Source organism: Etheostoma cragini, chromosome 13 (genome assembly GCF_013103735.1).
Source record: "Etheostoma cragini isolate CJK2018 chromosome 13, CSU_Ecrag_1.0, whole genome shotgun sequence".
Classification (NCBI taxonomy): domain Eukaryota; kingdom Metazoa; phylum Chordata; class Actinopteri; order Perciformes; family Percidae; genus Etheostoma; species Etheostoma cragini.
The window spans coordinates 12,976,530-12,993,574 of record NC_048419.1 but is presented as its reverse complement, the minus strand read 5'-3'; the positions used below and the strand labels follow the sequence as shown (position 1 = coordinate 12,993,574).

At 38.6% G+C, this 17,045-nt stretch overlaps 1 protein-coding gene across 1 annotated transcript; it reads right to left on the bottom strand.

The window, feature by feature from the left end:
* Positions 1 to 151: 151 nt before the first annotated feature.
* Positions 152 to 17,038, bottom strand: arhgap42a (Rho GTPase activating protein 42a). Its single transcript, XM_034889413.1, has 24 exons — positions 16,885 to 17,038; positions 13,274 to 13,369; positions 13,122 to 13,183; positions 9,812 to 9,883; positions 8,282 to 8,383; positions 8,073 to 8,183; positions 7,441 to 7,545; positions 6,719 to 6,848; positions 6,456 to 6,556; positions 5,898 to 6,007; positions 5,696 to 5,774; positions 5,554 to 5,593; positions 5,377 to 5,439; positions 5,191 to 5,265; positions 4,973 to 5,057; positions 4,835 to 4,893; positions 4,568 to 4,673; positions 4,133 to 4,292; positions 3,900 to 4,050; positions 2,765 to 3,478; positions 2,500 to 2,662; positions 2,102 to 2,173; positions 1,805 to 1,884; positions 152 to 820 (listed from the first exon to the last, which is right to left on the bottom strand). The coding sequence occupies exons 1-24, from the start codon at positions 17,036 to 17,038 to the stop codon at positions 732 to 734; spliced, it is 2,979 nt and encodes a 992-aa protein (XP_034745304.1). The 3' UTR covers positions 152 to 731.
* Positions 17,039 to 17,045: the final 7 nt, after the last annotated feature.

Sequence of the window (17,045 nt, the reverse complement as noted above, 5' to 3'; positions counted from 1 at the left end):
AAATAATGATTTGTCTTGCACAGTGGCATATAGTAGAACAAGGATATCCTGGTAAAAACTGTGGGGAAGTAAAAAAAAAAACATCATCTTTGTTTGGAGGAAAACTCTTAATATGCATAATAAAAACATAAAAACATAAGAACAGTAATTAAATCTACAAATACAAGTATTTGTCTTTTATTTTGACAGTATAAAGGAAGGTGTTATTGCAGGCTTGAGTCTTGATCCTAGTTCATTGTGTTTCAAGCGCAGAGGAGTGAATAACAGTTATAACATTACTATGAAAATGTACACATAAATTACCAAAATTGATTCAAAAATACTGTTTCTGTGTAACTTACAAACACATTTCATATGTGTTTAGCGTCGGACCTAACAGAAAAAACAAGCTGATAACGCAGATTAAGTGACGGCGTCATGTATGAATGGAGGAAAAATTAGACAAGACATATATATATATTTTAACATCTACAATATTATAAAATGATTAATAATAACTAACATGGTTCATATATAGTAGTCAGATATACATACAGTACGTGCATCAGTCATATCAATGACTGATGCACGTTCAATGTCACTGATGAGTTCAATGTTAACAGTCACAGTTACATGATGAATACATTATATATTTGAATAGCAGCACAGAGTATTACTGTATGCACTGTACCTAAAGTCTAAGTTAGATATTTGTGTTATTGGTTGCTTTGGGGATGACATCATCGGGTCTGTCACATGTATGTGATGTAGTTGTCGGGTATGAGGCCAGTTCTGCCGTTGTACGTCGCCTGAAGCCAACCTGGTTCTACAGACGGGTACACTGCAGACACAAGCAACTCAAGTCAGCAAGTTTTAGGTATTAAACAATCTTTTTTTACCTTATACATAGTCATAATTTAAACCCATACACAACCTCCAAACAAATCTTAGACCTAATTGAGTTTGTTGCTGGTTGTGTTTGCATAGCGCAGATGTACAGTAATATGTACACTACCAAAATAAACAACCTACTTTAACAGTAAACTGCAAGTGTCCCACTGCTGCATCATTAAAATAAAGACATGTTGGGCAGCCAAGCATCACTAAGAGCCATATACATTTATATTAAGTTCTAGTTTACACGGTGTGTAAACTAGTTAGTTTATCACAGTGTTTCGAAACATGAAAATTAACCCACAAAGAAGAGTATTCATTTTAGTTCTGTTAATCCTTAGAACAAGTTGATTAACATATGTGTTATATTATTAGAAGCGGGTAAAACTGTTCTATCCAAGTAACTTAAGATTTTGAGCAAAATAGCTTCAGGAAGGACCTTGGTTTGGTGGGACACGTGTACGTTCAAACGTTGTTTTAGCCATGCAACAGAAAACTGACTGATTGGACAGATAGCTAGCTAGCTGTCTTGATTTACTCTGCAGAGACCTGCGGAGCAGTTAACAATAGTCCTCATATATCCAGCGGAGTTTAAAGTGCCAACACAAAGAAAGAGAAAGGTAACACACATCCGGCCTCCATTGGCTGAAGTGAGACATCGTGGATATAGACTACATGGAGAATGATCTTCAAATTACATTTGAAAAATAAATCAAAACACACTCTTAAAAATGTGGCTCCTGAACAACAAGCATCCCATTTAAACCTGGTATTTAAATGCGTTCTTTTTAAATACCAGGTGTTTCTGTGGAGACCCATGTATCAGATATCAGATGCGACTATCCAGATAACGAAGCAGATACAGATCCCATTAATATCAGGTGTAAATGGAGCCAAAGATCACTCAGGCAAATAAAAACTGTAATCTTACCATTTGAGAACAGCGCCCCCTGTGGAAAACTGAGCTCATGGCTGTGCTCTGCCTCACAGGAGTAAAGAGCTTTTGCATCCCTTGTAGAAAAAGTGTGAATCAGTGAAAAGAGATTTAGGATTTAGAATTAAGGAGGATTATATGCACAGTATATATACAGTATATATGTATACAGTATATATGTATGTTTCGCTTGTATAGACTTCAGACTTCAATGACTTGATATGAAGTACTGAGAAGTAATAGCTTTCAAAACTAAAAAGGTGGATTCTCAAACAAACCTTAAAGTCAACATACCTTCCCGAGGAACATATGTCTAATGCTGAGGAGAATACTGAACTCTCACGCTGTGGTAGTCTGACTGATAATCTGTAAAACACAATCACAAATGTTAGCTCTGAATACATTTCCTGAGATAATCTCCAGTTGTTACCATGAGAGTAAATCACTGACCAATGAATCAGGCCAATGAAAAACAACTGTGAAAAGTCATGAAAAAAATACCTTAAGGTTTTAGCAAAACCGAACGAGTGGAGCATATGGCTAGTAGTAGTTTTCACCTGGGCATTAACTCAGATCTACATGTATTTTCCTTCTCTGAGAGCATATATAAAAGGCTAGCACACAAGACAAAGTGCCGACTGATTAGAGTACCTTTATGTCTAAAATACAAAATCAATTTTGCAGACACTCACACTGATCCAGGCCTCTGGTAACCGTTGCTGGATGTGGCAGCTACAGAGTGTTTTGCGGTCAGATCGGAGCCACACCGGATGTGTGAAGGTTTACGTTTTTGTGTTCCCTCGTGTGGGTCCAGTGACATGAGACTCTGTACTGATCCATGACAGCTTTTGTAATCTGCAATAGAAACACAAGAGATTAGAACTAAACATAAAACAAGGAATTGACTACCATGTTTCATTCTGTCATCCCACTTCAATCCTACAGAGATGTACGCACCTTCAGAAATGTGTAGGGAAGTGAGAGAGGAAGATGTGGAAAGCCGGTAGGGGAATAATGAAGAGGAGGAAGAAGAGGAGGAGACAGTCCTGTAAGGTTTTTTCTGCTGCCGAGAAGGAGAGGTAGAGTCCTTCACTTTGGTTTCTGTGACAGTGGAGGAGGTGCTTGATGCATGTCTTTTATCAACTGAATAAGTGCTCTGCAGAGAGGAGACAGACGACAATCTCTGAACAGGTCGGCCCTGTCTGAGGGAGGAGGCGCGCTCCACTGAAGAGTGCTGGTTTGAGGTGGTGGACCTGGAGGCAATAGAAGGAGATCTTGACTCTTTTACAGATGATAAAGAGGCAGTCGAATTTCCTTTGACAGACAGACTCCTATCTGTGGAGAGTAAAGAGGACCGGGAGGAGGACACAGAGGAAGTCTGCTGGGCCGGAGTGAGCTGAGAGGAAGTCCAGGAAGAGGAAGGCGTAAGTTGAAGGGAGGTGGTGCTGTCTGTCGAGTGTTTACGATCCTTCCTGCTTGAGGAGTTGTTGGACGGGGAGCAGGAGGAAGCTGCAGGAGCAGATGCTGGTGCTGCGGAAGATGAGCCGGGCTCAGAAAGAGGAGAGGACGGGGGAGAGGTCTGAGACAATCCGTTCTTCTCAGAGGAGTGTGAGGACAGAGACTCCTGGCTGCCCATTGGAGTCGTGCTGGGGCTGCTACTGAAGGTGTCACCTGGAGGGAGAAATGGAAACAAGACACATAATAAAAAGACTGAATAACATCATCAAGGTTAGTCCATCACACCTCTATTTTAAAAGGCCATTTACTTATTTATGGATTTATTACATTCAAGCAGTCAAATCAGAGGGGTTGTGAAATTATTGTGAGAATTTTACTGTTTTACAAACAATCTGATGGGAAATCAGTCTTTGGTGGAACTGTTTTTTTTTACAGACAGCTAGTATGTAAACTTTTAAAAGCCAAAAAGCTTGAACCCCGCTGGTTAAATCCTTAATAATGGGTTGTATTTCATAAGCTTATCGTATATCTGAAAATGAACTCACAGCTCCAAGTGGCGAATCAATGTTGAGCGGTAAAAAAGGTATTCATGAGTGACAAAAGTAAAGGAGCTGGAAGCTGTAGAGAGACTCACTGTCGTTGTCTGCCAGGCAGAGAGCGGGAGGGTAAAGACGGGCCTTCCTCTTTCCAGATGACAGACAGATGGCCTTGTTCCTCCGAGGAGTCGACCGAGAGGACGGAGCCTGAGGTAACGGCAGCGACAGGTCTGGGGCCTCGCCAAAAATCTGGCAGGAACATACATGTCTGTTAGGTGGGTGTATGTTCATGCGTGTGTGCATGTATGTGTGTGGGTATTTCTAAGCGTACCTTGTGGTGGTTTTCAATGAGAATCTCCACCACGATGTTCTGAAACTTGATGTTCATCATGGCGGCCACCGTCTCCTCCTGTGACCTCAATAACGTGGGGCCGAAGATCATTCCGAGGTTGGACACAGTCATCATGTTCTGGTCACTGTGAGAGGACACCCTGCACACGCGCACGTGCGCACACACACACACACACACACACACACACACACACACACACACACACACACAGTTGTGTTACATGGTGTGAGGCTGACGTTCTTGTCTAATTGTCTAACATAATATTGGAAATAGGAAGTAAATAAGAAATTAGTTTTACATAAATCTAGAAAAAGATCAGTCTGTAGCATTTTCAAAATAAGATGTTCTCAGTCAAAAGGACTTTTTTTAAGGCACTGCACAATTAAAGCACAGTATGTTTAAATATGTACATACTTGAGTAGGTGGTTGGTCAAGACGTCCAACATTGCTCTGTTTTTTTCTGGTAGTTTGTATACAAGAGCATGAATCGCTCTCACTCTATACTTCTGGTCATCATACTCTGTTAAACAAGGAAAGAGCACAGAGAGATATGATTCAGTGGTGACATATTGTGCATGACATACAATGTATGAGGTAGCAAATTCAATCCAAACACTGTTAAAATAACCATTTTGTCTATCATACTCTTTGCAATTTTGAAAAAGCAGTAAGGAATCTTACTTGAAGCCTTGATGAATTCTTTATGCAGTCTGTAGGTCAGTACTGGCTCTGCCAGACACCTGCACACACATTAAAATCATGAATTCATAATTTATGAGAAGTGTTACTGCTCATAAACTGCTCTGTTCTGTATTTCACCTGAAATAATTCTTTAGGCCACTGGTTATAGTCTTGTTGTCCCAGGTGTCTGCATCCAGTTGCATGTCAAAGGGAGCTGTGGAGGCTACAGGAAAGTAGAGCATAACTGATGTATCTGTAATGATGTATTTGAATGCACCCGCTACTCATTGTGATGGAATTTAGCTCCCCAATGCAGAAAAATACTATTGTACAAAGACAAGCTGGGCGTTTCTTACCAAACACACTCGTCATCAACCGCTGCACTTTGGAGTTGACTCCTCCAGTCCTGTACAGTCCCAGGGTGGTAAGGCCTACACACACATAAAGACGTGTTTTAGCATACTTGATAAATCCACAATGTGTAAGATAAATACCAATTTGAATTATTTTTCTCATATGAACATTTTAAGGAGTAGGATTACCTCTTGTTTCAACCAACTCAATACACTTCTTGACAAAGCTGAAGCCTGCCTCATTGAGAAATGCTGTTAAAAAACGACACATTTTACCTCAGTATCTGATTCACATGACATGATAGATGTTAAGTAATAGAATGTTTTCAAATTAAATCAGAGAACAGTTTAAGTTAGGATACTTACTCTCCTCCTTTTTACTGAGCAAAGAAGGCAAAGTGTATATCTGAACAAAGACAGAAAAATAGTGTTAGTATGACAAGTATGACATTTTAGTTGATGTTACTTCATCATTGACACATTTATTTAATGGTAGATATATTCATACAGGTTCTTTTCCATCCATTGCTTCCATCCACAGCCGCCGGTTGGCCTCAGAGAGCGCTTGCAGGGTGATGACGCCATGTCTGCAGAGAAAGAGATCATTTTACCCGAGCACAATCCAACAGTAGCCATATCTCAATGTATTTATTTCACAGATAGGTATGCGTTATGGAAACACATTTTCTCAGTTATCTTTCCCCTCTCACCTCTCCACCACCTCGATGTCGAAGCAGAAGCGCTTGTCGATTGAATCCGTCTTCCTTCTGACACATGTGCGCAGCTTGAACATCTCAGGTGTGCCATTCACCACGCCGTTCTGTTGACAAAGAGATGTGTTTGCAAAATGCACTCGACATGCGGCATTAAAGTCTTGTAAGGACTCTCACAAAGTGACTACATTTAGGACCATTTTGGTCAACTTTATACTTCCTACTTTTCGATTTACCTAAAAACACCATAAGTATTTACTTGCAAAAACTAATCTATGTCTTTTTGTTTTTGTCGAACTTGAATTAACAGCTATTTACATGATATTGCAGTTAGTAGAGACTGTTTTGAAAGCTTTCTTGCTCTGGAATTCAAGTGCTTGCGGTAGGTTGCTACACAGAATTTTGTTTTGTGGTTAAAACTACATCACCATATGACGATAATGTAACTCAGAGTTGTATAATCTGATTTTCATAGTAGATTTTAATGCGTATCGATTTTTATTAAATGGGCTAAAACAATTAACATGCGGTGATTCATCTGTGCTACCAGCTCACCTGTCTGCTGGCTGGTCTGACCTCTGTGTTGCTCATGGTAAACATCTTGGAGCCTTTTTCAAAAGTACAGTAGTATCTGGTCCACACACTGCCCAATGGACCTATAATACATGACACACATTCATGCAGGTGCATGCATGAGAGAGAGAAAGACAGACAGAAAGCGCGAGAGAGAGAGTGAGTGAATGAGTGAGTAAAAGAGAGAGAGAGAAAGAGAGAGAGAGAGAAAGAGAAAGAGAGAGAATAAGATTTGTGTAGCTCACGTTTCTCCTGTATATACAGATATCCCTCCATGGTAAAGCAGCTCGGAGCTTTGAAGTCTTCTTCTGCAGACCGGATCCTCTTCATCAGCCTCTCAACCTCGGCCCGTGTACTTTCAAAGTTATTGCGAGCCTTATCAACATACAAAAGAAACTGCACTGAACGGAGTCCATATTTAAATGAAAAAGTCAATCAGGGAATGATTACTGAGTCCTGCTGAGTAAGACTAAAAAGATTTTTTTTGTAATTATATTCTTATCTAAATTTTTTATCCAAGCAGTACAGTGATTTCTCATTTGCATTTAAAAAGTGTTTGCTTTTATCAAAAAACATCTGAGACCCCAAACTTTGAAAGGATTGGAAGTGCCTGGTGAATGTTTGCAGTCTGAACCAAATGGAGATCAGATTAAGCTTCAGTTTAACTTTGACTCTTTACAGGTAAATCCGTCAAAAAGTGTGAACGGCTATATAAAATATGCAAGTCTGTACTAGACCAGACCTTCTTCTACTGTGGCTTAAAATAGTTCACATTGTGTGTTTCAACATGCAAGGAGTATCAGGTGTGTAAGGTTACCGCTCTGGGACAGATTTTTCCAGATACATCACAACTAACTACAAAATACTTTTTCTACTTATGATTCTTTCTCTACTAATAATTCTTGTAATCCTTCCTTTGATATCAGGTCCACATTTGGTCTAGAGGCTTGCACACATACATACTTACATTCTGCAGGTTGAATTGAAGCTGCTGCTTGTAGGGTTCAAACTCACTGGCCAGCTCGTAGCCCTCATGGTAGAATGTAAACAAACCCTGCAGGAAGGCTAATAACTGAAGATCAGAGGGAGAAATCCGCAGGAAAAATGTTAGCTGGGGGATTGGGAGTGTAGAGTATAATGAGAGGATTACAAAAGAATGATTGTCTGTCATCTGTGCAATCAATCAAAATGGCCTCTATGGTCAAATAACCCCCAAACTGTTCCTGTTGTTTTGTTTGCTGCCCCTATTTACTTTACAACAAAGAGTTTCCCTCTCTCCATGCAGGAAGTGCTTCTACAGCAACAGGAACTGGGCTTTACTGATATCTATCATTAAAACAATGTGTGTGTAATGTGTATTTTTCCAGAACCTTACTTTTCTGTTTTTTTCATGATTATGTTAGTATGCATACACTCACAATCCTTATTGGTTTAGCTGCAATTATGACTTAATGGTTACTTCCTTGTTTACTTGCAGCACAAAATAGACTAGTCAGTCAAATTTTTAAAATTGGCTCCTGGTCAGAGCTGTGAAGGCCCGGAAGCTCAGTTAAATTGTGCTAAAGTTGCATTTAAAATGATGTATGTATGTGAACTCACCGGCTCAACAAATTCAAACTTCTTTCTCTCTTGCACTTCTTGAATCTTAAAGACATACTGCAGCGATGCATCATAAAACACCTGCCTGTCCTTACTCATCTGGGAATCAGCCTGCAACACATACAGAAACAACACACATCCAGTACTTTTTCTTATCTTACACATGTTGGAGGAACTTGGTGTACGTTTTTGGGAATCTAATGATTTACCTCGTGTAGCTGTGATTCCTTCTTTTTGGAGGACAGGCTGAGGTGTTTCTCTAGAACAGAGTAGTACCTTTCTGTCTCCTTGTCAAACTGCTTTTTTTCCTCCTGAAGAAGACAGAGATGTATATGGAGAGGACATTACCAATAAATAAAAGCAAACTTGGGACTTTTCACATCTGCTTATAGAGGTCTTTAAATTCACATATTTTGTTTACATAAAACAGAGAGAATGTCATGCCCGAGTATATCTCCACTGGTGTTTTCAATACCAGTGCAATTACAATACCTCCTACTTCAAAGTCCAATTACCTAAATATTAAATAAATAAACAACAAGACTAACAGTCTTCAGCCATGTACTTCTCTTAACGCAAAGATCAGCGTACTAACATACTCCCAATGATAATGCTAACATGCTGATGTTAAGTGGGTATAGTGTTTGCTATGTTCACGACCTTAATTAAACCTCAATGCATTCTAACTTGAACATGTGTGGCAAATTTCATGAAAATCCATCTAATAATCATCAAGAGATTTTAGTCTGAATTACAAATGTCAAACTTATTGTCAAAAATTAAGGGATCCCAAAGTCAGTAAGCTTTATCCTCTGGTTAAAGTTATTCCAGTCTGGCCCACAGTCAGGGTCCGACCAACTCACCATCAGACTGGCATTACACTCCAGAAGGCACTGCTGCTAGCGTTGCGGAAAACACCAAAATGCCACAAATCAGTGAGGCCACAGTGAAGATGCTAAAGAGAGACCATTAATAATCTAAATGAAGAGACACTGCCAAAATATTTAGGACAACGGCTTTTTTTCCAGAACAGCTGCAGCTGCAAACTCCACATGTCCAACCATTCTTTCTTGCTCAACAACATCAGTGTGAGGATGTGCTGGTCACACACTCCTGCCACATTCTACAGGCTGAGGAGTCACTTCGATCAACAACCAGAAATGAGCCGAGCGTTCATTTTCAGGGTTAGTCATAGCTGTGACCAGTTCTATTTTTTGAAACCCTGACTACCGCATGCCACTGCTATCTTTTTTTTTAGTCAGAGAGAGAACAAAAAGAAAAAATAAGATAAACTGAATTGTAAAACTTGAGACAACTGTTGAAACCAGACACCAGACTCACTTTGTATTTACACTGCCTCAGTGAGTTCAACTGTCTCTCTGTCTGTGACGCGCTCCCTGTCTTCCGTCACAGCGTCCGTTCCCATGACCTTCTTACTGACACTTGACTGTGATCTATCGTTCATCAGAACAAATTGGATTGTCTGACCACTGACTGGGAGACTAACTGGAACTAGACCAGAGCAGGATGATCTGTCTGACCCCCCCCCCCCAGTGTTAGAATAACACGTTAATTAACACATAGAGACATCAAATATTGGCCTTGTTGAAACCTCAGCAGTTTGATGTTTTAAATATGACTTTTGAGTCAAAGCAAACAAGGTTACTGGTTCGGTTACTGTGTTTATAATCTAATCAGCTTGTGTTGAACTGATTCTAACAGCTGCAGATGTAGAGTACCTTAACAGCTCCAATCTGCTCCTTACGAAACCTCTCGAGCGGTGAGATCAACATATCATCTGCATTCTGGATCTGAGAGAGGAAAAAAACAAAGTTAGTTAGTTCAGTGTTTCATAACAGTAAATCCTAGGAGAGGCAACTCAGTCATTTTTCCATTAAGATTGCAGTGGTAGCTTCAGTTTTTTTTAATTTAAAAGTGCTTTTTTCAAATCAGATTACTCAATAAATGTTTTCTTTTGTCTTTGTGACAATTGTGTGCTAAAGAGAACTTTTTTTTTTTAAATTGCTGCTATATTTTAGCAAAGATATTGACATTAAACACTGACAATTAGGTAAAATTCAGTCCTTCATCTAGAATCTCCAGCATTTAAATGTTTTAAATTTTGTTAATCTTTTGCCAACTTCACACATTTGTTGTTTGTGAATATATGTGCTAGGTAAAAGGATTCAATAAAACAGCCAATTTCAAGAATTAAATATTTCTCAAATGATATAGTGTACTTTGGGTTTATTTATTTCCTAGTTAAATACCAAAAAGATCATAATAACACCCATGTACTGTACATATGTGTTTTAGTCTATGCTCAAGACCTGTACAAACCTCAGTTAGAGTCACTTTATGACCAAGTCAAGGACCTGCTTAATTATTATCCAACATTATGAGCATAATCACTGAGCTCTTTTAGACTTTGCTCTTGGTTATCCAAGTCACAAAATAAGTGTTCATAGCCATGCTAACGGCTCAGTTAGGCTGCATTTAGGTACTATGTGGTGCTTTGAGCTAAATGCTAACATTAGCAAGCTAACATGCGCACAATGACACAATAGTTTACAGATAACATACTGATGCAAAGCAGGAATAAGGTTTACCATGTTCACATCTTCTGAATGTGTAAGCATGCTAACATTTGCTGATTAGCAGTAAACACATCATCATGGATATCATTGCATATCATCATTTGAGCAAATATTTACTCAAAACCCTTTAAACTTAAAATAATCACTCATGATACAAATCTGGTGAGATTTTTGCGACTGGTCTTACAGTATGTATGAGAAGCTTGTTATTGATGTTGAGACATGAGTCAAGCAGTAAGGAAGGCTACAGAACAGTAAGAGCTCTACAAGGTCTTGGCCGTATTTAGTCATGAGTCTAAATGATGCAAGTCTCAGTCACGTCTTGCTTTGTTCTGTCTAGCTTATTTAAGAATTAGACTCTAAATAGCTTCCCAGCACTGCATTGGGACTTTACTTTCACTTCACTTAGGTTTAGTGCCACGCCAGTACCCAAACAAAGGGTTCCTTCTTTGTATGTGTTAATTTCCTCACATTACAATATGCAGGATGAAACTGAACACTAAGAGACTGAAGGCCATTGTCAAGCTTGAAAAGGTATGTATTTCAGAGGAACCCATTTTCTGAAATTGTCCTTTAACTCAGCAATTACGGTATTAGTGGAGGTTCAGACCAATCTGCAGCGTAGCAGTGGAAAAGCATACAGTTAAAACCCACACACACAGAAAGAAAGGGAGAGAGCTGACACACACTAACACACACAGAGAAAGTAAAAGAGAGAGCAGACACGCACACACACACACACACACACACACACACACACACACACACACACACACACACACACACACACACACACACACACACACACACACACACACACTTTCATGGACTTTCCCAGGCAGTCAGGCCTCTGCTCACAGTCTCACAGGGGAATTGGCAGAATAGGTTCCACATGGTTCCTCTGTAACCAGACCATACACACACACACACACACACACACACACACACACACACACACACAAGCACGCATCACGTACCCATACACACACACACACAGCTATGCATAAGGTAGCATACTATGCATATAAATTGCACATGTGCAGTGGTGTACCTACACATAGACTGTGATAAACTCCAATCACTACCACACAAGGCTGATGGAGGGTCTGTAAGTCAAAGACATTTATAGGAATCGCTATGGAGCACACACTACCGCTGGCACGAAGTTCACAACAAATGTGTCAATCAGACATGTGGGAAAGCAAGATCAGACAGTGAAAATTCCTGACAAAGACTAACTTCCAAACTGAATTCCTGAAAAAGTGATGGTTCAGACTTTGCTAATAACAATTTGGTTTGGATGGACTTTTGGTCTCACGTGTATTCAGATCAGAGCAAGATGTTATGAACACAGGGAATTGCGTCTGTATAATTTATTTTTTAAGCCCTTCAGATGTTTTTGGTTTCTATTCTTGATAGAACCAATATAAATCACAACCATTTTATTGATATTGATTATATAGAGATGGATAGTGTACAGAGACAAATAAAATTGGTGGTAGATGTTTTTTTAAATAGATATAAATATCTACAGAAAACGTTTACACTGCTAAATCTCAATAATGAATAAGAACAAAGCTTTACATTGTGTAAAATACAATGCTAAGTCATATATTAGTTCGTTAACATTAGCCCTAGGCCCGGGCTGGGTAATCCAGGTAATCGGGAGGATTCCCGGTGGGCCTCTTCACTTTTGGGCTGGTCGAGGATTTGTTTTTGTTGACATTTGTCACGTTAGTCTATCTCCTCTAAAAGAAGGCTATACACATTCCGCATTCTGAAACTGCAGCCTCTGCATGGGTTGTACCATGTGAGTGATTTCTCCCCTCCCAAATACAGTTAGTTGGGTGAGTCCATAGCCTGTCTTTTTCCAAAGGTTTTCTGAGATAGGCTACCGACAGCTGGGCCGGCCCTATCGTAACGATTCATCTCAGGATGGGAGGAAGAGACCAGGAGGGGCTGAAAAAGCCAGGTTAAAAAAAAGGCCTTGGAGGATGATGCTGCCAAGCTTACCGATTCATTTTCAAGAGGACAAACACAAGTGGCAACTGGTAAAGAGAGATATGACCTAGGCCTAATGATTAGCATTAGAAACGTCATTATTTGGCTAATATTGTTGTAGCATTGTCAACCTATTACCAAGCAAAATATTAAAACATTAGTCTCTTTGTTATATATGGTGATTCATAGACTTTAAGAATGCAAATAATCTGCAAATATTATGCAATATTGATAACAATAGTCAAGCTTGATCTGTGTATGCAGTAGAATGACCTCTTAATTATTTTTGTAGCTTCTGAGCAGCAGGTAAGCCAGTACTCCACTGAAAATGATGAGCACAACATTTGCAATGAGGTGACCATGACTTCAAGGTCCCAAACATCATAATGTCCTCAATTTTTTTATTCTCTCTTTCACATACGCACAAACACAAAAAGATAAATATTCTTACCAGTCGTTTTCTCTCCTCTTCCACTGTGCTCAAGAGCTGGGAGAACTCTTTTAAGGACTGAGCTGCAAAATGAATTTGACACTTTTATATTTAATATATTTTGCAGTCTCAAGATCTTGCTTTCTAGACCATTGGTGACATTTTCATCTTACCTATACTGATCTCATCATCAGTCTCAGCGTCTCCGATACATTCAAACTGAAACTCCTGCAGAGACTGAGAGAACCTTTGAACAGCAAGAGAAAGACCTGAAAAAAACACAAAGAAGATCTTTTAGTCATTTAAAGCTAGCTATTTCCACATTGTGCACAAGAATGCTCTAGGCATGAGCATGCTGCCATCATTGGTCCATCACAATGTAAAGCTCCCACACCCCTACAGGCTACAAGCAGCAGCACTTATTTCTTCCTGTAATAAACTATTAATGTGTTTCCTACGAGCCTCTTGCATGTAATCCACTGCCAAGACATGAGGTGTCAAAGTCTGATTTAACAAACGGCCACACCCACACCACACACAACAAAGTACTCCACAGCCATAGTGTTTATTTATCCAAACAACACTCCAACAATAAAGTTTTATATCACGTTTTATTCTTTGCTCCTCATATCTGGAATAAACTCCCAGAAACCTGCAGAGCCGCTGCTACTCTCAGTTCTTTTAAATCAAGGCTGAAGACCTTTCTTTTCTGATGTTGCCTTTCTTTAAATTATGTTCTTTTAATGTTTAATTTCTTATGCTGCACTGTAACTTTTACTCTTGTGTTTTATGTGTCTTAATGTTTCTATCTGTTTTTATTTTTTAACTGTTTTTATTTCTTAACTGATTTTGTGTAAAGCACTTTGAATTGCCCTGTTGCTGAAATGTGCTATACAAATAAAGCTGCCTTGCCTTGCCTTGCTTTTTGAGGTGCATGCACACTTGGCACCACAACGCTGCCTTTTCTCACAAAAACACTTGGAACACCGGTCTGCATGACAGCCGCTGTCATGCAGACCGGTAAGGCACTTACCGCTGTAAGGCACTATTTCAATTACACCCTTGCATTATACACTGATTATAAAAAAAGTGTTAACATGTCATTTAGTAGAAGTTCTTAGCAGATTCCTCTCGGGAGATCAGGAAAAAGAACGGTGGTAAAGTCATAGAGAGTATAACACTAGGGTAAAGTTCAATTTATGAAACACCAAAGCACTGTAAACAGCGTTGGCCTATGCTGGAAACTCAACTTAAGTTGTTTCCATATTGTTGTCTAAAAGCAAAAGATGTGGAACAAGGTATTATTAATGTCTTCAGATTATGTAAAAGGTTTGTTTACATCGTGTTTGAGTAGTAGAAGAAGTAAGTCAAGCACCTCAATTAGTTATGGAAATACACCTGACATTTATAAGGTAAAACAAGAATATGTCCTTTAATTCTTAATATATAAAATGTGTTCAAATAGTACAGCAGTCTACCTACTGCACTCAGCAAGTTTCTGAGATTTCAGTGATTCCGAGAACTTCAGTGTCGCATGGGCCGCTACAGAAAAATCCATACCACAAGACATAAAACTCTTCAACATTTCCCCACCGAGTGTCAGATAACTCTGTAGTACAAATTGCACACTCATCTTTACTTAGACTTTCTCTATATTTTCATACTATATATGCTGGTTGTATTGATTTGTCATTGTTTTTTAAGTTTGAGTAGATGTTCTTGTATTTTTCTTTTATTTATTATTATTTCTTGTTATTCTGTGTGGATGTTGTGTTTCTTATACCTGCTGTTGTAACACAGTAATTTCCCAGTTTGGGATCAATATAGCACCTAGTATAGTAGTTAGATTGTAGTATCTGTCTATCTATTTACCTATCTATCTATCTAGCTATCTATCCATCCCACTTGTTGCACTAAAAACACATATGTGAGATGAACAACTCCCAGGATTTTCTTTATCTATGATTTTTTAAGGCTTACCAGTCAGTAAAGGTAATAAATGTCAGCATATGACAAATAGCAACAGCATTGTATCCATGTAATATCGTATTGTGCTGGCTCCGGTGTTTGATGTGTCAGTGTTCTGTACAGTAAGACATGCCAAAGGAACTGCAGGGAGCTACAAAGCGTAGGTGTGTCAGAGCTTTAACTGGAGATGATCAAAAGAAGCTACAAACAAATGGGAGGTGCCTGCTTTTTGAAAGTCTTCATGAGTTGATTATATTTTAATATGACAGCCACCATTAAACTCTGCAACAGTTATAGATGGAACCAAACCAACTGAAAATAATCAGCAGATCAAGACAGGGACTCAAGATCAGGTAATAAGCAGTATCTTTTTTAAGGGCCTCATCAAGTACATCAGTTGATGTAGAGAAAAGGAATCGTCAACAGTTTTTAAGATCGGTTTAAATTTATGTCATTTATGAATTTAAAAAAATGCTTATTATATGCTGTTTCATGCCTCTGAAAATGTGAGCTGTTTCACATAATTGTTAGGAGTGTGCAAAAAAATCAATTCACATTTGTATCGCCATTCCACCTCCACAGATTCTACAGATTTTATGTTTTTTTTTATAATGGTTTGTTTACTAACACATTGTAACTACATTTACATGTTGTGAATCTTTTTTGAATCAAAAGTTGATTTTGAATCGAATCTTGAGCCTAAAACTCGATACAGAATCGTGACATTTTCTGTTTTGTGCATCCTTAATAATTGCATTGACTATATTAGGGTTTTGTACTATTAGTGAGACAAAACAATCAATCTGAATATGTCACTTTGGCCTCTAAGGTGAAGGCATTTTTCACTATTTTCTGAAAGTTTATAGACAAAATTATGATTTGATAACACACAAAATAACCTACAGATGAATGTGATAATGAAAATGACCGTGTCCCCGAAAGCCATGGATAATACAATAATGAAAAGCTATGATGATGATGATGGTCAAGCAAATAGAAACATTCATTCTTGATTTAACTCATCTCTAGGTTAAAAACTGTATCTTCAAATCGTAAAAAGGATATAAAACCAGTCAAGGAAATGTAAGTAGGCTACTAGTAGTAGTAGTAGTAGGCTAAAGATGGCAATATCGAAATTATATTGATATCGTGATATGAGACTAGATGTTGTCTTAGATTTTGGATATCGTAATATTATAATATGGCAGTGTTTTAAAGGCTGCATTACAATAAAGTGATGTCATTTTCTGAATTTACCATACTGTTGTAACTGTTATATTATTTCCCTTTGCCCACTTATAGTCATCATATCCACATTACTGATGACTATTTATCAAAAATATCATTGTGTAAATAATTTGTGAAAGCACCAATAGTCAACACTACAATATCGCTGCGGTATCGATATCAAGGTATTTGGTCAATAATATCTAATAATCTATAATAGAAAATGAATCTAGTATAATCTAATCTAATAGTATGATATTAGATTTTTCTCCATATCGCCCAGCCTTGGGCTATAGCCTAATGTAAAACTAATCTTGTACGACGATTTTGACACTATATACGTAACTACCTATCTTATTGATCACCAATCGATCATCCAATCACCATTTAATGTATTAAGCCTCTTTACTACTAATGTACTAAACCTCTTTATTGTACTGTATGCGTTAAACTGGCTCTGTTTAAATCTGGATGGCCTCGCATTGCCGTTATGAGCAGCAGACCGTGTCTGCTTGAGTAATAACACTAACCAGCAGTAAATTAACACTTACTTACTTTACCCCGAAAACCAGAATCATGGTGAACTTACTTCTGAGGGCAGATACGAGCATGTTTCCATCTTTGATGAGGTCTTTTATAAACCTGTTGGTGCGCTCCAGCTCTATCTCATGGCAGTGCAGTCGCTCTCTGAACTCCGGACTGTCCAGAAAAGAATCACTAAACTCAAGCGTCGGCAGACCCATCGATAAA